The sequence below is a fragment of the Gymnodraco acuticeps genome, unplaced genomic scaffold (genome assembly GCF_902827175.1).
Source record: "Gymnodraco acuticeps unplaced genomic scaffold, fGymAcu1.1, whole genome shotgun sequence".
Lineage (NCBI taxonomy): Eukaryota > Metazoa > Chordata > Actinopteri > Perciformes > Bathydraconidae > Gymnodraco > Gymnodraco acuticeps.
Window position 1 is genome coordinate 20,232 of NW_022990767.1, and position 24,339 is coordinate 44,570.

Below are 24,339 nucleotides of genomic sequence, written 5' to 3' on the forward strand. Positions count from 1 at the left end.
CAAAAACTGGGGCATTTGTACAGCTCCTTATGGGAACTGCGATTTGTGAAGTGCGGCGCGCTCCGGCAGCACTACTTCACCCGTGATCGTTCCACCACGGAGGAAAGCAGCAGCAAGTCGCCTGGAGTTAAAGAGAGCCGGGCTGCGTTGCGTGCATGGCTTCCCTCTGCAGGTAACGGGGAGACGCGCTCTGGCGGCGGTCTCGTTCAGGATCCGAAAATACTATTTAAATATTTTGCACACTTATTCCCGTGCCACTGGTTACGGTGCCGCGTGCCAATGGTGGGTTGCCGACCCCTGCTCTGGAGCAACAGAAATAATTGTTCTGCAATATATTATTTATATGTCAATGTATAAAAAGATACATACTTTAACTGATACTGTCATATAGGGCTGCAAGATTTGGTGAACAAGTGATATTGCGATTATTGTGGACAATAATGCGATTTTCGATTGCGATTCAATCGACAAAGTGGAACATGTACTTGCTCGGTCAGGGAAAGGAACGAGACATCTGTATTTCTCAACACTCTTACTGGACGTGTGTGTGTGTGTGTGTGTGTGTGTGTGTGTGTGTGTGTGTGTGTGTGTGTGTGTGTGTGTGTGTGTGTGTGTGTGTGTGTGTGTGTGTGTGTGTGTGTGTGTGTGTGTGTGTGTGTGTGTGTGTGTGTGTGTGTGTGTGTGTGTGTGTGTGTGTGTGTGTGTGTGTGTGTGTGTGTGTGTGTGTGTGTGTGTGTGTGTGTGTGTGTGTGTGTGTGTGTGTGTGTGTGTGTGTGTGTGTGTGTGTGTGTCTCTCTGCAGTCTGTTCTCCTGCTGCAGTTCTGCAGACTGGGTTCTGTTCTGGCCCTCGGACCCCGACAGCGACTCCAGCCTGGCCCAGGACCTGCTGCGCTGCGAGATCGTCAACCCGCTGAGAAGGTGGGTCAATGTCTCTTTATGAATACCACAAGAACAGTCATATTACAATTGTATTTGCTACTGGTGGTGATACACTAACAATCATCCGTATAACTACGAATACTGCTAGTTCTTCTACTGAGATTGCTACTGCTACTACATGATTAAATGTACCGTATACCTTGTTATGTGACACTGACAGACTGACATGTGCTTGGAGAGGGGGATAAAACTGTGATTACATTTATAAATCTAACAATCACAGAATTTATGACATTATCTGAAATTGAAGTTTTTGCCTTTTCTAAATGTGTGAGTTTGTCTTTAATATCAGAGAACATCCAAGTTTTCCTCTCATTCATTATCGACTTTGTTCCCAGACCTTCTACGTTTTCTCTTGGAATATTACCCCCAAGTTCCCTTTCTTCCCTGCAATATGCCCTTGTACATTCCAGTATTAAACATTTGACACAGATCCGTTATAAACCTTCTGGCAGATCAGAAGATACTATGAGTGTGTTAAATACCAGGCTCAAACATCTGTGTGCTTTTAAGGTATGGCTACGTGTGTGCCAGTAAGACGATGGCCCTGCGGCGACTGCTGGAGGCCGCCAACAGCAACATGGGCTTCACCAACCAGGAGAAAGGTGTGTGTGTGTGTGTGTGTGTGTGTGTGTGTGTGTGTGTGTGTGTGTGTGTGTGTGTGTGTGTGTGTGGTGTGTGTGTGTGTGTGTGTGTGTGTGTGTGTGTGTGTGTGTGTGTGTGTGTGTGTGTGTGTGTGTGTGTGTGTGTGTGTGTGTGTGTGTGTGTGTGTGTGTGTGTGTGTGTGTGTGTGTGTGTGTGTGTGTGTGTGTGTGTGTGTGTGTGTGTGTTTTCACTGAGGAATGTTGTTCTGTCCGTCAGATCCTGAGGAGTTCCTCAACAAGCTTTTCCAGCTCCTCCAAGTCGAGCCGCTCCTCAAGATCAGGTAACACAACGGACACACACACACACACACACACACACACACACCCTGCTTCACTGTCACACACGCCAGTTGTTTCTCTTATAATGCAGGCCTCTAAGTTGAATACAGTTCAAGGTTCCAGCGAAAAATGTCACCATGCGTGTATTTGAGCTTTTAGTACAATATGTGTTAACCAGAACATTCATAAGTGTAAAGAATCTTAATTATTCAGCTTTCTTTTGTCATCTTTTCTCCACATCTGAGTTTGAATCTTCTAAAAGCAGTTTAAAAATGATTGACAGACTCTCCATTAATGTTGTATTTCCAATAACTGCATCACATGACCTGTTGAAGCATCTAAACACGTTTTTACACGTTTTAAGGCATCAATACACTCTTCATGAAATCTTCAAATTCTCTCTGTCCTTCTTACAGATCGATGACTCAGCAGCCTCAGGAGGGTCACCTGTACCAGCTCTTCCCGCCTACACTTCCTCCTTCTCCCACCTCACCTTTACTCATCTCCCCCATCGGCTCCCCCATCCCTCTGGCCCCGCCCTCGCCCAGTCGGATGAGAGTAGCGAGTGTCCAGACGCTGCTGGAGTCTTCCTTCCTCCACGCTGGCCTCAAATTCGTCGAGGTAGACACACCAAACAGATCTTCCCATAATCCCCTCTGTTTCAGCCCTGTTTCCAAAGTGCTGATTCTCTGTCTGTTACTTTAGATGAAAATAAGGAGCCCCTCCCCACGCCCCTCTGAGAGATATTTGGTTACAAAGAACTCAATGGTGCTCTAGGAGGAGATTCAGGTGATAAGGGGGGGGGGGGGGGGGGGGTTACCTTGGTTGCCAAGTGGCCAAAATCTGATCAGCTCATTTTCAGACAGGTTTTTATAGAAATGGATCAGGACAAAAAGAGAGAGAATCTTTGTTCCTGAAACTTTCAGAGTCTCTTTCCACAGAGGGGACACATGTTGATGTAGAAGAGACATGAAGAAGAGGGGACACATGTTGATGTAGAAGAGACATGAAGAAGAGGGGACACATGTTGATGTAGAAGAGACATGAAGAAGAGGGGACACATGTTGATGTAGAAGAGACATGAAGAAGAGGGGACACATGTTGATGTAGAAGAGACATGAAGAAGAGGGGACACATGTTGATGGAGAAGAGACATGAAGAAGAGGGGACACATGTTGATGGAGAAGAGACATGAAGAAGAGGGGACACATGTTGATGTAGAAGAGACATGAAGAAGAGGGGACACATGTTGATGTAGAAGAGACATGAAGAAGAGGGGACACATGTTGATGTAGAAGAGACATGAAGAAGAGGGGACACATGTTGATGTAGAAGAGACATGAAGAAGAGGGGACACATGTTGATGTAGAAGAGACATGAAGAAGATGGGACACATGTTGATGGAGAAGAGACATGAAGAAGAGGGGACACATGTTGATGGAGAAGAGACATGAAGAAGAGGGGACACATGTTGATGTAGAAGAGACATGAAGAAGAGGGGACACATGTTGATGTTGAAGAGACATGAAGAAGAGGGGACACATGTTGATGTAGAAGAGACATGAAGAAGAGGGGACACATGTTGATGGAGAAGAGACATGAAGAAGAGGGGACACATGTTGATGTAGAAGAGACATGAAGAAGAGGGGACACATGTTGATGGAGAAGAGACATGAAGAAGAGGGGACACATGTTGATGGAGAAGAGACATGAAGAAGAGGGGACACATGTTGATGTAGAAGAGACATGAAGAAGAGGGGACACATGTTGATGTTGAAGAGACATGAAGAAGAGGGGACACATGTTGATGTAGAAGAGACATGAAGAAGAGGGGACACATGTTGATGGAGAAGAGACATGAAGAAGAGGGGACACATGTTGATGGAGAAGAGACATGAAGAAGAGGGGACACATGTTGATGTAGAAGAGACATGAAGAAGAGGGGACACATGTTGATGTAGAAGAGACATGAAGAAGAGGGGACACATGTTGATGGAGAAGAGACATGAAGAAGAGGGGACACATGTTGATGGAGAAGAGACATGAAGAAGAGGGGACACATGTTGATGTAGAAGAGACATGAAGAAGAGGGGACACATGTTGATGTTGAAGAGACATGAAGAAGAGGGGACACATGTTGATGTAGAAGAGACATGAAGAAGAGGGGACACATGTTGATGGAGAAGAGACATGAAGAAGAGGGGACACATGTTGATGTAGAAGAGACATGAAGAAGAGGGGACACATGTTGATGGAGAAGAGACATGAAGAAGAGGGGACACATGTTGATGGAGAAGAGACATGAAGAAGAGGGGACACATGTTGATGTTGAAGAGACATGAAGAAGAGGGGACACATGTTGATGTAGAAGAGACATGAAGAAGAGGGGACACATGTTGATGTTGAAGAGACATGAAGAAGAGGGGACACATGTTGATGTAGAAGAGACATGAAGAAGAGGGGACACATGTTGATGGAGAAGAGACATGAAGAAGAGGGGACACATGTTGATGGAGAAGAGACATGAAGAAGAGGGGACACATGTTGATGTAGAAGAGACATGAAGAAGAGGGGACACTTGTTGATGTAGAAGAGACATGAAGAAGAGGGGACACTTGTTGATGTAGAAGAGACATGAAGAAGAGGGGACACATGTTGATGTAGAAGAGACATGAAGAAGAGGGGACACTTGTTGATGTAGAAGAGACATGAAGAAGAGGATTTTGCATAATAGGTGACCTTTCAAATAAATTACTTTTGAGATTAAAGTGTATTCAATGTCCCCCCCCCCCACCAGGCTCCCTCCTGCCTCTTACTGCTCATGCCTCGCTTTGGAAAGGACTTCAAAATGTTTGACGCCATCCTCCCCACCCTCAGCCTCGACATCACAGACCTGCTGGACGACAGTAAGGGCCATTTTGGGGAAATAACCAATATTATTTTATTATTATTAGCATTTTAGTTTGTTAATTGAGTATAGTGGTGCAGTGATGACGTTTTTTGTCTGACTCGTAAGTTAGCATCTTAAGGGGTTCCTCACGGATTTTGGAATTGTAAGATCTTTGGCAAACACACATTTCTGATTTTTGGAGCGTAAATGCAATCACGAGAAGTAAAAAGCTTACGTTGGCTTCAAGACTAGGAACCAGAAGTAGTAAAACGCTGACTCATCCAAGCTTTAGGACTCATTCCTGCACCACTCTATTCAGACCTGGTTTTATTTGTAATCAGATGAATGTATTTAAGTGTCACCTGTGCAGAAGAACTGGCTACATTCACATGAGTTTTTGTGGACTTCATCTAGTTTCCTTTTTAACTGACGTGTTTTTGTCCCTCTAGCTCTGAGGCAGTGCAGTATCTGTCAGGCTGTGGCTGAGTGGGAGTGTCTGCAGTGTTACGAAGACCCCGACATCACCCCCGGGCGTCTCAAACAGTACTGCAGCACCTGCAACACACAGGTACCCACCTCTAACCTTAGATCTGACTCTAACAAGAAGGATTTGCAGGTTTAAAGGATATGATGTGCTACAGGACCAATGCATGGGCAAACTACTGGATCCTGTGCATTCATAACATTCTGGTGCTAAATGACATTATATTTATTTGTGTTACTTATTATTTTTAAAGCCTTTGTGGCTGCAGTGGATTGTTTGCTGACGTTATTTGGAGTGTGTTTTTGTATTTCTTACAAAATAATAAGGAGGTTGATGTGGAACACTTTCCCTCAGTCTTAATGTTTCTATTAATAAGGTACAATAACATAGAGACAAGAAACATATCATATGTGTATTTCTTTCCTCAGGTCCACAGTCACAGGAAGCGTGCGTCCCACCACCCTGTAGATGTTGCTGTCCCCGGGGGTCCGTGGACCGGCCCCCTGCTGAGCGCCCGGCAGCGGATGTCTCTCTTTGCGGTGACGTGCATCGAAACCAGCCATTACGTTAGCTTCGTCAAACACGGACCCCTCCCCACCGACTGGATGTTTTTTGACAGTATGGCAGACCGGGAAGGTAAGAGACCCTCCCTGAAGTACATTATGATACAAAAAACTATAAAAAAAACGCACTGTTAAAACGAAATACTTATTTAGGATGTTGAGTGTAGCTGCGAGGAAAGCAATCACAAAGAAATGGCTCAAACCAAACAGCCCATCTATAGATGATTGATACGATATCATTTATGAAATTAAATATTCCCCCGATGCGCCCTTCTTTTGTTTAACTGTTTGAATCTTTTATTTAATGATCTGTCAATGTTTTATATTGAAAAGAAAACACCCCATGTTCTTGTGTGCTTATTGTTGTTGTTTTGTCAACAAAAATAAAAAATACGGACCACTCAAAAACTAAAACTATTTAACTACATATGTACACTGAAGTTGAAATGTGATCCAAAATTTAAAAAACACTATTAAACTGTATTTTCTCTCACCCAGGTGAGCAGAACGGCTTCAACATCCCCCATGTGAAGGCGTGTCCGGAGGTGGGCCGCTTCCTCAGCCTATCAGAGCAGGAGCTGAGCAGAGTTGATCCCGCCTCCATACGGGAGTCGGCCCGCCGCCTGCTGTGTGACTCCTACATGTGTCTGTACCACAGCCCCGATCTCAGCCTGTACAAGTGACACACACACACACACACACACTGATCTGAGCGTGGAACAAAACACTGTACAGCCGAACATTTTCTCCTCAGCTATAGTTTCTAATGCAGAATATTAACTTTGGAGTAATGATATTCAGAGCCCTTGTTACTTTCTCCTGTGAGTTATGAACCAATCATTAACTTGTCTGTTTCTCGCCCTGTTCGCACTATGCAGTAAAATGCCTCTTCGAGACTCAAGCCTCAGTCTGCGCCTACAATTTCCTGAAAAATAAATACCCGGTGATTCTAGTTCCAAGTATATTTGTTGTGTACGATGTACTTATATTGATGTTACTTTGTATTCATTTGTTTTCTTGTGCTGGAAAAGCAGATACAGAATGCAATTCCCGGCTTCTTGGATAGAAAACAGAGTTATCACCTCAAGTGCTTTTTTTTTTACTTTCTGCGTATTTCAAAAGACAGTTGTGTATTTATTTTTCATCAAATTGGACGAGTTGCTCTCTCTAATCTGAAAATGCATTTAGGACCTATGTATGTATTTGTGATCAGCGATTTTCATCTCAAATATGACAATGGGCTCAACGTCCTTGAGACCAGCATGATCCAATGTGCCTAATGAACAAACAGCCTGCAGTTTAAGTGCACTTACTGTATGTATTTAATGATGTGTTCGTCTGATGGGTTGCAGAACTGTTTTTTTACTCCTGAGTTTACCTGTGCCTTAATATTTGCTCACACTGTTAATAACTTTCTGTATCATATAACACACTTTTCAATTCTAATTTGCACTGCTTCATTTACACGTCAGTGTGACTGTCAAGATTGCACAGAGATGTTTAAAATGTTTGTACTGTTTACAGGTTGTTTAATATAGTATAGTACAGCTACAAACAATGGGGACATTGTACAGAAACATAAATGCTTTGATGCTATTCTAGTTTGTTTATATTTCTCTTTGTCATTGAAATGTCTCTGCAAGCTGCAACAGGGTGTCCGCGGGGTATTAAAGTATTAACCGGCATTTTCCAAGGTATTACATTCTGTAGCTTGTTTTCAATAAGTATATAAATGGTCCAAAGAGGTTGTGTTCTACAGTCTGCCTGAATGTAATCATGGCGTAGGTGTGTAGTGTGATTCTGTGTAGTTTATTTATGGCATCCCGTTGGGTTTGACGTCATCTGAACAGGACATCGCGCGCTCACTGCTTGATAGCGCGAAGGTCCGTTTACGCCGGTTGCTAAGCAACATCGTTATGGGGAAAGGCAAGTCTGCGTCCAAATGGTTGGAAGATAAGGAGGAAGGACAATCAATACTGTATATAGTCAATGTGAGGTAAAGTGTGTCGCCAAGGTAACCGGTTAAAACTCAAAGTGGCGATGAGGTCTGAAAGTGTCTTAAAAAAGGTCTTACATTTGACTTCAGGATTCCTGCATATACCCTGTACAAACAAGGTACAATACGGCACATACAAACAATTACACCAAATTAAAGTTAAAAATAACACAATAAAAAACCTTAATTTAGAATAATATGAAAGTTGTTTCCAGATTACAATAAGTAGAAGAAAATAAACAAGATATTATTCATTAGTTTTAAAGAAACGATATGATATATATACTCCTGTTCGTTTTTATTATATTGTGAAATATCTGAAAGCTATGTTGTTCTGTACAATTTTTTTTTTTTAAAGCATGTTTGTAACAGAAATAATCGTGACGCAATATCCGGATGCAGCGTAACCTTTGCGTGCCCCGGAAACAGTGAGTGACGAATGGTCGATTTGTTCCCCAGAACAGCAAGCTACATTTTCACTAATTTCATCAAAAAATACGATAAATAAACCATATAGCAGTGTTTTGGATGCTCTTATAAGGTAAGATGAATGTGCAGTGACAGTGTGTTACATTTATTTTAGATATAACTTCCTGTTTGAGTTCACAACAACGACGAAGTGTTGATAGCATCATCATTTGCATCGTGTTAACACGATTTAATGTCGTTTTTTTTCGATTTGTACTGTCATGCTAACGTTGTATTGTATTAAAGAAGATTGCACAGTTGCATCAGCTTCATTATTATCATTACACTTTGCTTATGGCAGCCTCCTTGTGGCATTTTAATTCGTCCAACGGAGCGAGATTCAATTAAGTGAATTGTATTTAACGTAAGACATTTTACCTTATGTTATTAACATATTTACAACTCCGTATTTTGGAGGTAAACAACAGTATGATATGTTGTTGTCGTGATTGAAGGTGCAAAACAATGAAAGCATTTCCCAAATATATGTAATACACGTAATTGTCATTTTAATAATAAACATACTACTGGAATTGTGTATCCAAGGTATAAAAACGGACTATATATGAAAACATCAGGATAAACAAAGTCAAAGAATGCTAGTTATGACTTATAATATATGTGTTGTAATATATAATATATATGCATGCTTTCAACTGGAAAAACTAGGATTAAAGTCAGTGACAAGCTCAATTTTTACAGCAGACAGCAAACTGGATTTGTTACTGATTCTAATCCTATTATTTTGTTGAAAGCATATGTTATATTGCACACGTAAATATATGCAATGGTTGTATATTCAATTCCTTTTGGCAATGGCCCGAAGAATAGCCATATCTGTTATTATAACTGAACTACTATATTTTTACAGTTTATTCCAGTCTAACTTGTTTGTTTTTCTTATTCTGTCTATATAGCTGCTTTCTGTCTCTGAGGTCCAGCAGTAAAGCGGGTTGCCATGGCGTCTCCAGGGGGACAAGGTGGAGGAGCTCTATCGACGAGAGGAGGCGGAGCCAGGAGGATGAAGTGGGCTCTGGAGCTGAGCATGGGCAACAGCAGGTAAACAAACACCTGCAATAATATATCTAATAGGCTACTCAATACTGACATACAGGAAGTCTAAAGACACACTTAAAGCGGAAATAATACTCTGTGTAACATTTGAAACTATATAAGACTTTGTCTGACACACAGAACAATCATGTACTACTCCTTGTACATGTGATGTTTTTGTGTTGTTGTTTTGTTTCTTTCCGTCAGCTGTCAAGTGGGAACTAAGTATTTTTTTGTAAATTTTTGTGTTTCTCTTACTTTCCTACGACACTCTTATGATTGCCTGTGAATAAGAAAATATGAACATGGGAGGCGTGTGGTGCAGTGGGTTGTGCGTTGGTGTTCGGATCAGGGTCACAGGTTCAAACCCCACTGCAGTCAGCATGTCGTTGTGTCCCTGGGACACTTCACCCCAAATTGCTCCTGTGGGGATTGCCCACAGTATTGAGTATGTAAGTCGCTTTGGATAAAAGCGTCTAACAAGTGACATGTGATGTAATGCAGGGTTTCTCAAACTTTTTCATACCAAGGACCACTTAACCAATAAAAAAACACTCGTGGACCACCTAACTCCACAAATATATATATATACGTTTTTCTAGAACAGATTACAAATCGCCTGAAAATGGTACAAACTAGTGGCAACATGTGTGATGAAGGTGTTGCGCTGGGCTATATCATGCAATTGAAAGTGAAACTTAACCTCGCTCCATTGCCGAGATATTCCCGCGAGAGTGCGGAAAACTTTTATTTATTTCAAATGTGAAATTTTACCAATATACTCACGGACCACCAGTGGTCCGCGGACCACACTTTGAGAAGCACTGAAGTAATGTAATGTAACATACAGACCATCTATTTCTATTTCTTTCTTTATTTTGAGAAAGGGGCAGGTAATATAAGATTACTTTCTTCTCCCTGCTCCTTTTCGGGTATGGTGTGTTTATAGAGACATGTTTTGTAAATAATTGTTATACATTAAGTTGTACATGCCATGAACGGAACAAATAAAAAGGATATGAAATGAAATGTACACTTGTAAGAATAAGTGCCTCAGACTTCCTGTTTGAGTTCTTAATTCAGCCAGTCCATCCACGCCTATGTCTCTCAACTTTAAAAAAAGAGTAACAGTCGTTCTCATGGAATAAAGCGAAACTCTCTGTGTTGCAGGACTCGTGGTGACCGTCAGGGCGGTCAGGGAGACGTCGTTTACCCCATCGGCTTCTCAGAGAAACCCGTCCCCGACACCAGCATCCAGGAGACGGACAAGAACCTGGTGGAGAAGGTAAAGCCCGGAGGGAATTAGATTAGAAAACACCCATTAAAGGCCACCTATTATGCAAAATGTTCCAAGTCTCTTCTACATCAACACGTGTCCCCTCTTCTTCATGTCTCTTCTACATCAACATGTGTCCCCTCTTCTTCATGTCTCTTCTACATCAACATGTGTCCCCTCTTCTTCATGTCTCTTCTACATCAACATGTGTCCCCTCTTCTTCATGTCTCTTCTACATCAACATGTGTCCCCTCTTCTCCATGTCTCTTCTACATCAACATGAGTCCCCTCTTCTTCATGTCTCTTCTACATCAACATGTGTCCCCTCTTCTTCATGTCTCTTCTACATCAACATGTTTCCCCTCTTCTTCATGTCTCTTCTACATCAACATGAGTCCCCTCTTCTTCATGTCTGTTACGTTCCCACTTGGCTAGGGTACAAACGGGAAACGACACGACCAGATTGGATTTGGTATATTTGTTACCGGTGGTTTTATTTATGACTGAAACTAAGTAAAATGATGGTCACACAGATTGGCCCCACAACACGGGTCAATCTGTCACTATAACACAACACAAAGGGTCTCCAAAAGAGAGTTGCCCCGCTACACAAAGAAAAACAAATCTCACTACTAAAGTGGAAACAAACAATAAACAAAACGGGACTGTGGAAACACACAGCTGGTGCGGGTCTACAGGTGCTAATCACCTGGCTCTACGCAATATCCACTCACAGGAACGCTGGTCTACAGGTGCTAATCAACCTGGATCTAAGCAGTAAAAACACACAGGAATGCTGGTCGACAGGTGCTAACCAACCTGGATCTAAGCAGTATAAACACACAGGAATGCTGGTCGACAGGTGCTAACCAACCTGGATCTAAGCAGTATAAACACACACAAAATCCCTACGCTAACACAGAACCCGACGACACACTGCTACTCAGTGTGCTCGCCTAGAACCCTACTACAGACACTGCTAATCAGTGGAGCTAATACCAAAGACACACGGCTAAATACTCTCAGAATTCACAGAATGAAGGCTTATCACAAGGATAGGGTTGAGGCATCTGACACAAAATACAGAGCCTCCCGACTGTTGTCCGTGCTCAGCCTTTATACTCCTCCCCCGGATGACGTGGCAGAAGCGAGCAGGGGTTGGGCGACGTCTGTCCAATCCCCGCGGATGTTGAGCGGTCCGGACGGCCAATGACAGCAGAGGAACTGCACAGCTCATTTACATACACAAACAGACTTAAGCTCACAAGGTAGCAGCGGCTGTAACACCCCCCCCTTAAAACACAAACCCCACAGGGTTTTTGTGAACCATAATACATCACACACCATGACCACAGAACACATCACTCCAGTCTGGACAGAGCATCTGCGAACACGTTCTCTGAGCCTTTCTTGTGTCGGATTCGCAGGTTGTAGTCCTGAACGATCAGAGCCCACCGCATGAGACGCTGATTGTGGTTGTACATGCGGGACAAAAAGACAATGGGGTTATGATCGGTAAACACTGCAACCGGCAAAGAACTAGACCCGACATAAACCTCAAAGTGCTGGAGAGCTAACAACAAAGCAAGGGTCTCCTTTTCAATGGTAGAGTAGCGTACCTGGTGTTTGTTGAACTTACGGGAGAAATAGCAGACAGGATGATCAACTCCCGCCGCATCTTCCTGCAGTAAAACAGCACCGGCCCCCACTGCACTAGCATCCACCTCGAGTTTAAAGGGCTTCGCAAGATCGGGAGCAGCGAGCACAGGAGCGTGACTCAAAAGTGTCTTTACACACTCAAATGCATGTTGGCACTCAGGGGTCCAAACATATTCCACCTTGGGACTTATCAACCTAGTTAGGGGTTGAGCTACAGTGGAGAAGTTACGGCAGAAACTGCGGTAGTAGCCTGCCATACCGAGGAAACGGCGGAGATCACTCCTGGTGCCGGGCACCGCACAGTCAGCCACCGCAGTAACCTTAGCCTCCACTGGTCTAACTTGGCCTTGCCCAACCTGCTTTCCTAAATAGGTGACCGTAGCTTTACCAAACTCACATTTGGCCAGATTCAAAGTAAGAGACGCCTGTGCCAGCCGGGTGAATACCTGCCCCAGAATCTTCATGTGCATCTCCCATGTGGGCGTGTACACAACACAATGAGGTCATCCAAATACGCGTTACAATTGCTTATTCCGGAGAGGACAGTATTCACCAATCTTTGAAATGTAGCGGGAGCGTTACACATACCAAACGCCATGACTGTATATTGCAGGAAACAGTCAGGCGTAGCGAAAGCGGAGATTTTTGAGGCACGGTCCGTTAAAGGTACCTGCCAGTAACCTTTAAGTAGGTCCAATTTACTGACAAATTTAGCGGAACCTAAATTGTCAATGCAATCCTCCATTCTCGGCAATGGGTAGCAATCTGTCACCGTAACAGCGTTCACCTTACGGTAGTCCGTGATAAAGCGCGGAGAACCATCAGATTTCGCCTCTACAAGACACGGCGAACACCATGGGCTAGAGCTCTGTGTCGCCAGGCCATTTGCTACAAGATAGTCAGCCTCCTGTTTCATAAGTGCGCGTTTGGTGGGATTGGCGCGGTACGGATGTTGTTTGATTGGCCTCGCACCTTTTACATCAATGTCATGTTTTATCACATTAGTTTGTGTGGGGACATCATGGAAAAGGCACGGGAAATCATCCACCAACTGGGTTACGTCATTCTGCTGGCTCTCCTGCAGATTACTTAACGTGGTCGGCAGTGTCTCTACCATCTCCGAGTTGCATAACCGAGCACCCGGCTGGTGATGTGAGCGCATCACCAACCCGTCGTCAGAGGGGCCGGAACTATCTACCACTATTAACGCCGAAGCAGCCACTCTTTGATTACATGAGCCGGCTGGCGTACTATCAGTGACGGTGCGTGCATGATATCGCTTCAACATGTTTACATGGCAGACACGCGTTTTTCGTCGTCTCTCGGGAGTACCAATCACGTAATCGGTGTCACTGAGGCAATCACGGATTTCATACTGCCCGAGGAATTTGGCTGAGAGCGCAGAGCCGGGGATAGGTAATAGTGCGAGGACCTTGTCACCTATGTCAAAGTGCCTAGGGACAGCGGCACGGTCATAATTTCGCTTCATAACCGCTTGTGAAGCGGAGAGCGACTCTCTGGCGAGTGAATTTGCTCGGTGCAAACGCTCACGGAACTGACTAACGTAATCTAGTACGTTCGTATCTGGAGGAGTATCAGCCGAAAGAAACTCATCGTGTAGGATTTTAAGTGGTCCGCGGGGCGTATGGCCGAAAACGAGCTCCGCGGGACTGAATCCTAATGACTCCTGAACAGCTTCACGGGCTGCGAACAAAACGAAAGGAATTCCCTCATCCCAATTTTTTTCTGTCTCCATACAGTATTTTCGCAACATACTCTTTAAAGTCTGATGCCACCGTTCTAATGCCCCCTGCGACTCTGGATGATACGCACTGGATATCACATGTTTAACCTGCAGTGTTTGTAGGACCTGTTTGAACAATTTAGATTTAAAATTTGTCCCTTGGTCACTTTGGATTACTCGCGGAATTCCAAATGTAGAAAAGAACTTTGTCAAGGCCTTAACTACAGATGTTGAAGTAATGCTACGCAGCGGAATCGCTTCCGGAAAACGAGTCGCCGTACACATTATCCTGAGTAAATACTGTTGACCTGTTTTCGTACGTGGTAAAGGACCAACACAGTCTATCAACACCCGGTCAAAGGGCTCACCTATAGCCGATATGGGATGTAACGGAGCCTGCGGAATTTTTTGATTAGGCTTACCGACAACCTGGCACACATGACAGCAGCGGCAGAAGCTAGAGACATCTTTCTTTAAACCTGGCCAAAAGAAATGCTTCAGAATTACTTGATACGTTTTAGTCACGCCCAAGTGTCCCGACCATTGACTTTCATAGCACATGTTGACGGTATGGCACCGGCACGACTACTTGATGCACTACACTCCAGTCAGCTTCAGCAGTAGCAGTGAGGGACCATTGGCGCACTAATATCTCCTTATCCAACACATAAGCCACCTTCTCACCCCTTGCTTTGTCATTACTCACCACCTGCTCGAAACACTTCACAAGCGTCGGATCCGCCCTCTGCGCGGCGAGTAAACGCTCTCGGGTTACCGGGAGTGTGGAACCGTCAACCGCTGGGCTGGCAGGTTGCGCTGGCGCAGCGGTTCCAGCCGGGAACGCGGAGGATGCAGAAACCTCCACTGCTGGCTTTTCCTCCGGTATTTTGTCCTCTGTGAACATTTTCCCAAATATAGTATCATCTAGCGACACCTCTGAGTTACTCTTACGCGCTTTAGCGCGAGTGACAGCACAAATAGGGAAAATGTGGGCCTGGTTTACTTCAGGCACTACACGCTGAGGAGAATCCAATATTTCTAATGCAGGGGTTACCTTACCCCCTGCGATGTCATTTCCCATTAGGAAAACTATACCCCTTATGGGTAATGCTGGGCACACAGCAACAGGGAAAAATCCAGTAATTAATTTACATTGTACATGTACATTATGTACGGGCCGGGGCACATAACCCATTTCAATCCCACATAAAGTCGATCCATACCCACACGCTGATTGTTCGGAAAATGGTAGAGCCGAGGCAACAATCACTGACTGTGAGCCTCCCGTGTCTCGTAGTATGCGGACGGGTCTCTGATCGTCTGACTCACCTGTTAGTGAAATCAATCCCTCGAACACAAAAGGCTTAAAACAGGGATCTATTTCCTCCTCATTGTCAGGTGTGGAAATACTGAGTGAGTTAGTGTTAATTAAGCCGATGCCTTTCGGCCTGGTCACGTTTGGTGGCTGCTCCTTCCGCTTCAGAATTAGGCAATTATTAATGAGATGCCCAGGCTGATGACAATAGTGACATTCTCTCTCCTCTTTGTTCCTCGTAAACACTCTCGCTGGCTGACCAACAGATGCACCCGACATGCGGCGAGAGTTCTCAGCAATAGCCGGAGAAAACACCGTTTTATGCATCAGCACATATTCGTCTGCCAGTACAGCAGCTGCGGAGAGAGATTGCACTTTCTGATCATTTATATGCCCCACAATACGGTCAGGTAATCCCCTCTTAAAGTCCTCCATCAGGATTAATTCTTTAAAGGCAGAATACTCTGCAGCGTCACATGAATCAATCCATTTATGGAGCAACATCCCCTTCTCCCTGGCATACTCGACATGTGTTTGATTAGCCCCCTTTCTGTGATTCCTGAACTTCTGCCGATAAGCCTCGGGAACTAACTCGTACACCCTAAGTATGGCACGCTTTACCAGGTCGTAGCTTAGGCTGTCCTCCAGTGAAAGAGCAGCAACCGCCTCCTGAGCTCTCCCGTGAAGTTTACACTGCACTAACAGAGCCCAGGCGTCAGTCGGCCACTGTAATGCCGCTGCCATGCGTTCAAACGTACCAAAATACGCATCCACTTCAGCCTCACGGAAAACCGGCACCAACACAACATTTTTCCCTACATTGAAGGCAGGTGGATGAGAATGAGGTGAGGAACTTCCTCCGACATGGCCAAAAGCACCGGAGGCACGCAGCTCGGAGTCTAGCTCCAGCTGACGTATCCGCACTTCCTTGTCAATTTCTAACTTTCGTAGCTCCAGCTGTAACTGCCTGGCTTTCTCCCTGTCGTTAGCTTCCCACTGACGCTGCCTGTCCTTGGCTTCCAACTGGAGCCGGACGAGACGGACCTTGAGTTTAGCCCCCTCCCGGGAATCTGTACTACCAACAGTGGAGGGGGGACATCTGCGAGGTGACGTGAGCGGTGCCTCACACGGCTCGCCCCCCTCGCTGTCACTACCCCTTCCTTCAGTAAACGTAAACTCTGCCTCAGTCTCTGGACGCAACAGGCCCTCAGTGGGAACATCGGACACTGAGAGCTCAGCTGGTACAGCCGGTACAAGTACCTCTCTTCGCACCATCTCATGAACCACCAATGCCTTCAACTCTTTTTTTAACATTTGCCGATTTACCACTAGACTGAAGTGCCGCGCTATCTCCATCAAATCATCCTTTCTACACCGGTCCAGCTGCTCATAGGACGGCCAGACCAAGAACGCCTCTATATCGAACGATGCCATACCTGAGTGTACCGCCCACACGTTTACCAAGTTTACTGCCACAATAAACCCACCTATAACCCCAGGAATTGTTTTAAATGTATCCCGGACGAGTCCCCACGTGTTACGTTCCCACTTGGCTAGGGTACAAACGGGAAACGACACGACCAGATTGGATTTGGTATATTTGTTACCGGTGGTTTTATTTATGACTGAAACTAAGTAAAATGATGGTCACACAGATTGGCCCCACAACACGGGTCAATCTGTCACTATAACACAACACAAAGGGTCTCCAAAAGAGAGTTGCCCCGCTACACAAAGAAAAACAAATCTCACTACTAAAGTGGAAACAAACAATAAACAAAACGGGACTGTGGAAACACACAGCTGGTACGGGTCTACAGGTGCTAATCACCTGGCTCTACGCAATATCCACTCACAGGAACGCTGGTCTACAGGTGCTAACCAACCTGGATCTAAGCAGTATAAACACACAGGAATGCTGGTCGACAGGTGCTAACCAACCTGGATCTAAGCAGTATAAACACACACAAAATCCCTACGCTAACACAGAACCCGACGACACACTGCTACTCAGTGTGCTCGCCTAGAACCCTACTACAGACACTGCTAATCAGTGGAGCTAATACAAAAGACACACGGCTAAATACTCTCAGAATTCACAGAATGAAGGCTTATCACAAGGATAGGGTTGAGGCATCTGACACAAAATACAGAGCCTCCCGACTGTTGTCCGTGCTCAGCCTTTATACTCCTCCCCCGGATGACGTGGCAGAAGCGAGCAGGGGTTGGGCGACGTCTGTCCAATCCCCGCGGATGTTGAGCGGTCCGGACGGCCAATGACAGCAGAGGAACTGCACAGCTCATTTACATACACAAACAGACTTAAGCTCACAAGGTAGCAGCGGCTGTAACAATGTCTCTTCTTCATCAACATGTGTCCCCTCTTCTTCATGTCTCTTCTTCATCAACATGTGTCCCCTCTTCTTCATGTCTCTTCTACATCAACACGTGTCCCCTCTTCTTCATGTCTCTTCTACATCAACATGTGTCCCCTCTTCTTCATGTCTCTTCTACATCAACATGTGTCCCCTCTTCTTCATGTCTCTTCTACATCAACATGTGTCCCCTCTGTGGAAAGAGACTCTGAAAGTTTCAGGAACAAAGATTCTCTTTTTGATCCATTTCTATAAAAACCTGTCTGAAAATGAGCTGATCAAATGTTGGCCACTTTATGATGTCATAACGATGCTTTGTCTTGAGTAACCATTAGCCAATCAGCAACCAAGGTGCCTCTAAATATCTCGTCCTCTGTGTTACAGCGCTGTTGGGACGTGGCTCTCGGGCCCCTGAAGCAGATCCCTATGAACCTGTTCATCATGTACATGTCGGGCAACACCATCTCCATCTTCCCCATCATGATGGTGTGCATGATGGCCTGGAGGCCCATTCAGGCGCTCATGTCCATGTCTGCCAGTGAGTATCCGCCACAAAGCTATATATGGAAATCACTACATTTGAATATCATTTGAGATCAAAGTTTATCACCTAATGTCTTTCGTTTTTTGTAAAGCACTTTGAATTGCCTTGTGTTGAAAGGTGCTATATAAATAAACTTGCCTTGCCTGCGGTATTAAATATAAAAATATTCAAAAGCTTGGGTTGCGCTCCTGCACCCGTCTACCTCTACTAAGCAGTATTTTATTTCACTGTACAGCATTGGATTTCTACTTTTAGCTCATCTTAATCTATTTTACTTGAATATATGTAGCTTCTCCCGCATTACTTACACATTAGTCTTGCAGCATACTGTTGTACTTTTTTATTTCTACTCTGTTCTTGCACTATTTCTTATTGGGTTTTTTATGTTTTATTTATTTATTTCTCTATTTATGTTGCATTGTTTGATGAGCATGGGACCTAAGATTTCCATTGCCATAACTATACTGTAGTTGTGCATATGACAATAAAGCCTTTAAAGCAGGCGTGGGGAACCTTTTTCCTCTCAAGGGCCATTTCAATTTGTTCAACATCCTCCGGGGGCCGTACAGATGATTGACCTCTGCTTAAAACAACTAAAATCACAGCCCACTCATTTGGCCTTTCTTTCATGCAAAGAAAAAGCAACCTCTCAATCCAGATATCTCACCATGACTCGCGCATGCATGCACGTGCACGGTTGTGGCATGACCATCAAAACAGAACGATATGGACCCAAGATGTGTGGGGGGGGGGGGGTCTAACCTCCTCTAGGGGGGTCTGGGAGATTTTGTTTTTTTTAATGTTGAAGTTAAAAGCATCTATCTGCTGCACTTTGAGAGCAAGATGAAGAGATCTATGGAAACATCTCTCAACACCCAGATGAAACAGAACTGTAAGAACTGTTTTTCTTTATGAATATTTTACAAATCACTCCTTTTAAACTGTATTCTTCTTTATTAATAACAACTTTTTTTTACTGTCATATAGTATTTTATACCTGTTTACTTTATTCTCTTATTTTTGTATAACTATAATGATCATATAAAGATGCGCCTTTACCTCACTGGTTGTAGAAAAAGCTTCTTATATTCGTTAGCATAGCTAGCTCAGGGCCGGCCCGTAGCACTGGCTAGATGTTCGCCTAGGGCGCCAGATCTGTGGAGGCGCTGCGCTGGCAGTTCTGGGAGGGAAAACAACATTTTGACCGTTGGGGCTCATCCTAATTTTCGGCCTTGATGTAACAATATTCACAATTAAGTAAATGTAACACCCTTTTCACCCCGGTTACACGTTTCATTTGCCCTGTACGATGGGCGCTGTAAGTGATGAAAATGGGGGATGTTGGCTTATCTGGCGCCCGCAGCTCACAGATAAAATGCGAGGGAGGGTGGTACCAGCGCTGTTGTTATTAGAATCTGGTGCCGTGCTAGCTGCTCTAACGGAGATAAGAAGAAGATGTTTCTACAATAATGTGGAGGGAGAGTCCTCTCCAGTCAGACTGAGAGGCTGATAAGTTAACTACAGCTCAGTGAGGTAAGCACTCTTAGTCTAAGTTCAAACGGTTTGGTCACAATTTATGTAAACACATATTTCCAAAGGCACTCCTTTATAATTATTGGGATAAACAGGTTTGAAATCATTCCAATGCATACTATAGGACAGTAACCAAAGATATCCTTTAAAACTGGAGAGATAAAAAAAAATGCATAAATAAATAAATGTTAAGGTAAAATAAGATATGAATGAGCAACACAAATAAAATAAGTTACATTCATTTGTTATTGGCTATGGTAGGCTATTGGTTATGTTCACATACTTATTTGATTACATCCACTTGTCTAAGATGACAACAGAGACTTTCAACCCAAAACTAGCTGTTGACTTGTGGATGCAAGCAGCTAATCGCAGACTCAACCAGAGAGAAAGAAGTAGGCCTACATCATCAGCTACCATGTCTGACAGAGAGGAAGACAGTGAGGAGAACAGTCAGGAGGGTAGTGATGACAGCTTGTAGGATTACTGGTCGTGCTAATGTTGTCTTGTGTTCACCACTGCATGTGTGTTAGTGTTCACCTCTGCATGTGTGTTCAGTGCCGTGTGTCTGGCAAATAAAGTCAAGACCCCCTCAAAAGTTACGGTTTATTTAATTTTAAGGATGAGCACCAAGCAACATCTCCAGGTGCTCCTTTGAGAACCAGGGCAAAAAAGTTATGTGCACCCCTGCACATAACATCTCTGGAGTACAAAACAAACAAACAAACAAACAAAAGAGACAGTAGCTGGAAGTCTAGGACAATAGACAGAGTAATGGAAAAAGAAACAAAAATAAAATACATAAACACAAATAACAGTAGCAGTGTTAATAATAATAATAATAATAATTATAATACAAATGATAATAATAATAGACAGTACAGTCAGAAATAGTACACCATCATCATGACTTAAGCTTCTTAAAGTGCTTTAGGAATGGTCCCCATACCTTATTGAACTTGGTACTTGAGCCACAGACTGAGTATTTGTGTGTCCATTTTTACCCTTTAATTAATGTGTGTGTGTCCCAGCCTTCAAGCTGTTGGAGAGCTCCAGTCAGCAGTGGCTCCAGGGCCTCGTCTACCTGGTGGGGAACCTGCTGGGCTCGGCATTGGCTATCTACAAGTGTCAATCAATGGGACTGCTCCCCACACACTCTTCTGATTGGCTGGCTTTCATAGGACCCCCTGAGGTAAATGCACACTTTCTGTATATGTCTCATGTTTCCTGGTTGGTTCTTTAATTTCCGTACAATACCTCTTAATGAATCAAGCTTTAATCCTGGATGTGGTTCATCTTCAGGCCAGTAGAGGGCAGTTCAAGCCCATTTTGTAATTCCATTAAAAAGCACAGTAACACAAATAATTAGGGATGCTCGATCGCCAATTTTGGGGCCGATCCGATCGAGTGGGCGGGGCCTATGCGGATCTTCCATTTAAAGCGATGTATTTTACGTCATGCGATCGGCTCTCGCGATCGGCATTTTTAGAGAGCACCGATCGATCGGCAGAGAGTGATTATCGGCCGATATCGATCGATCGGAGCATCTCTAAAAATAATTGAAAATATAATCCAATCAAGATTTTTATTTGTTGACATAATGGTAAGGCTCTAATGAGAGAATATTTTTGTCCCACGTATTTTTTATCGTACCTAATTCTGAGAAGTATTTCTTTATTGTATTTTTATTTTATTTGTTTTTTCATAATGCAAAATGCTAAAAAAGTTAACAATACATAGAGAAATAAGAGAAATATACAACATCCAATAAGTATGAATAGATTCAAAAAAGAACATGCACCTAAAAATGCACTCAGTCAGTAGGGGCTTGGACTGTGAGCCGTAGGGTCGCCGGTTCAAGTCCCCGACCAGACCTAAATATGGAGTGTGGACTGCTACTTGGAGAGGTCCCAGTTCACCTCCTGCCCTGCCTTGGTTCAATTCAATTCAAAACCTTTATTTATCCAGGTAAAATCCCATTGAGATCAATGATCTCTTTTTCAAGGGAGACCTGCAGCAGTAGGTTCCACAAGAAGACATAAAAACATAAACAACAGAACAACAAAAGGACATCATACAGCAAAATGTACAGGGATTACAATTTACATATTTAACCACATGTACAGGTACCAACAGCATTTGATTTTGTAGCATCCAACCGAGCTTTAAAAACATGTAGTGGTACTAGCTTGGTAATGTAGTGGTACTAGCTTGGTGCCCTTGAGCAAGGCACCGGACACCCCCCTTCCCCCCCTCACTCCCATTGCTCCCTGGGCGCTGTACAATAGCTGCCCACTGCTCCTAGTACTAGACTCCTGGTACTAGGATGGGTTAAAAGCAGAGAACACATGTCACTGTGTGCTCTGCATGTGAGAGCATTAAAGAGGTTTTCATCCCTCCCCAATTCTATTCTATAAATAATGTAAATCTATTAATTCCCTTAGTGTCTTTGTTTTCTAGTAAAAGCCAAACACAGGCTTGATTTAACCGTGTCCTTTCCTTCCCTGCAGAGGATGGAGATCATGGGTGGAGGCATGGTGTTGTGAAGAGGATGGAGCGTTCTTATACCAGATTCAGATATTTACAGAGGTTATATAATGTAAATTCTACTCGTATTCTTTACTTCATTCAGACTTCTGTTGTTTCCTGTTGATGTTTTCATACAGGTTTAAACGCCAGCAGATCATGTTGATTTTTCCATTTCTTTACAGTTGAAAAAACATAATTTTAAAGTTTTTGGACGGAATATAGAATTAATTACGTCATTAAAACAAAACTTTGTCGACATGGCAGCAAAGTAAATAATGTTTTATTCTATTAATGTAGTTTTCTCTTATTTTTTCCCATTCTTTTGATTCTCTTTTCGTAGTGACGCATGATTTCAGCATGCTAGCTAGCCAGTAACATTTACTAAACTGTTTTGTAATTTATGAGTCTGTTTTAACTTATACTGATTTGCTACATGAGAATGTTCTATAAAATGAATAAAAACCTTGAAGAGACGTGTTGTAAACCGTGTCAACACATGTGAAAAAAGAACAGCTTGTGCTTCATACTTTTTGTTATGGCACAGGCTGCTTGTTTTTGTCAAAATGTGATGGAACCAAATGACTTTGTCAGCATGTTTTGATGTACAAACAACGCAATTTCACCAAGAATGTCATGACATTATCTCTCTTTAAAGAACATTCAGATTCTAAACAATGGCAGTAATCAAACTAGGCCAACAGTGGTGTAAAAACATACATTTATTTGCTCAAGATGATAACATATTTCACTCACAACCACAAGAAATCTAGGCTTTAAGTACCAAGATAACATGATTAATAATTCAAGGACGGTTGTGCAATGTCACTTTGTATATTTAAAAAGAAATATAGTGAGAAATGGTTGATTAAGACGTGGGTATGTTGCATTTTGGTTTATGGAAATATTGCATTATCAAGAGTTTGACATTGTGGGGAAGGGGCGGTGTATTTTCAGGTGTTTAACTTTCTGGACTAGCCAAAAATATACATTTCTAATTCCTTGTTTTACCAATACATTGTCTGCAAGACCATATGATGGGCTTCCATACAGAGTGGTATTGCCAAAACAGGGTCCCTTTCTTTTTACTGCAAACAACTGCATGTATAACTTGGCAACCTATATGCAATACATCATGGTTACAATCTTATTACAATATACATTTAATTCAATTAGAAAAAAAGCAGAGCACAAAGTACAAAGTGATTGCTAATGTTCTGATTTGGGTGTGTGCGTTTGTGGTTTTGGTATCAGCAGCTCCGCCCTGCAGGGAGAACAAAAGCAGGTAGGGTAAAGGGAAAACTGGAGAGGTGAGCAGAAAGCCTGCACAGTTTTTGTTAGTCGTTTTCCAATGCTGGTAGCAGTTGTGGTGTTTCCTCGCTGTGTTTCCAAGACATTACCTGGACAGATTTTTGCAAATATTGAAGACGTGTTTTTATTTTTGTCATACAGAGAAGTTACAAGAATATTTATTATCCAATATAATCTCCATAGGCTGGTTTTAATGGTCAAAATATAACATGTAAAGCTAGAATATGAGATAGAATATCATATTTATGAGATCTTCATTTTCACCAGGTGTCTAGTAAAGCGTTGAACTCCCTATTGTGTACAGAAAGTTTCTGTTAGTCCTTATTTTGACATTGTAAAAAGTCTAAATACTTTTGTCATACTTAAAATGTATTTAGCGTAGTCGTTACTTTGAGATACTATAATAATAAAGTACTTTCAGGTTGGGTTGATAAGTAAAATAGAACAAGAATTAAAAAAAACACAGATGGGTCATTCCAGAATTGGAGGACAATTTAGACACCAACATTTTTGTTGTATTTAGGAAAAACAGATAATAAACCAACAAAAAAAGTGATTTGCCAAGCTAGGCATCAAATGTATATTTTCCAATGAAGAATTACCCCTGTTACTCTAATTATAGTAACAGGGTTGAAAATCAATGCTAATTTGAGCTTTAACCTCAGGAATTATTGCTAGATGTAGCATGTAATGCTACTTTCAAGGCAAGGACAAACTTGGATATTTAATGAAAGAAAGAT

The 24,339-nt window shown here is 43.1% G+C and overlaps 2 protein-coding genes across 6 annotated transcripts in view; both read left to right on the plus strand.

The window, feature by feature from the left end:
• si:cabz01101003.1 (ubiquitin carboxyl-terminal hydrolase CYLD) overlaps positions 1 to 24,339 on the plus strand; it is a 40,904-nt gene that overhangs the window by 12,358 nt on the left and 4,207 nt on the right. For 4 of the 5 annotated variants that reach the window (XM_034232458.1, XM_034232456.1, XM_034232453.1 and 1 more), the window contains exons 11-18: positions 802 to 918; positions 1,453 to 1,544; positions 1,801 to 1,864; positions 2,279 to 2,483; positions 4,660 to 4,768; positions 5,202 to 5,320; positions 5,665 to 5,872; positions 6,298 to 7,484. In XM_034232458.1, coding sequence (XP_034088349.1) covers positions 802 to 918; positions 1,453 to 1,544; positions 1,801 to 1,864; positions 2,279 to 2,483; positions 4,660 to 4,768; positions 5,202 to 5,320; positions 5,665 to 5,872; positions 6,298 to 6,482 — 1,099 coding nt within the window. In that variant the 3' untranslated portion in view covers positions 6,483 to 7,484. Of the gene's footprint in view, positions 1 to 801; positions 919 to 1,452; positions 1,545 to 1,800; positions 1,865 to 2,278; positions 2,484 to 4,659; positions 4,769 to 5,201; positions 5,321 to 5,664; positions 5,873 to 6,297; positions 7,485 to 24,339 lie in introns of those variants that run through there. The other variant, XM_034232454.1, reaches the window with a different exon arrangement.
• On the plus strand, positions 8,179 to 22,764 carry emc4 (ER membrane protein complex subunit 4). The gene is made up of 6 exons (XM_034232461.1): positions 8,179 to 8,336; positions 9,181 to 9,322; positions 10,487 to 10,601; positions 18,070 to 18,223; positions 20,794 to 20,954; positions 22,273 to 22,764. The coding sequence occupies exons 2-6, from the start codon at positions 9,222 to 9,224 to the stop codon at positions 22,306 to 22,308; spliced, it is 567 nt and encodes a 188-aa protein (XP_034088352.1). The 5' UTR covers positions 8,179 to 8,336; positions 9,181 to 9,221; the 3' UTR covers positions 22,309 to 22,764.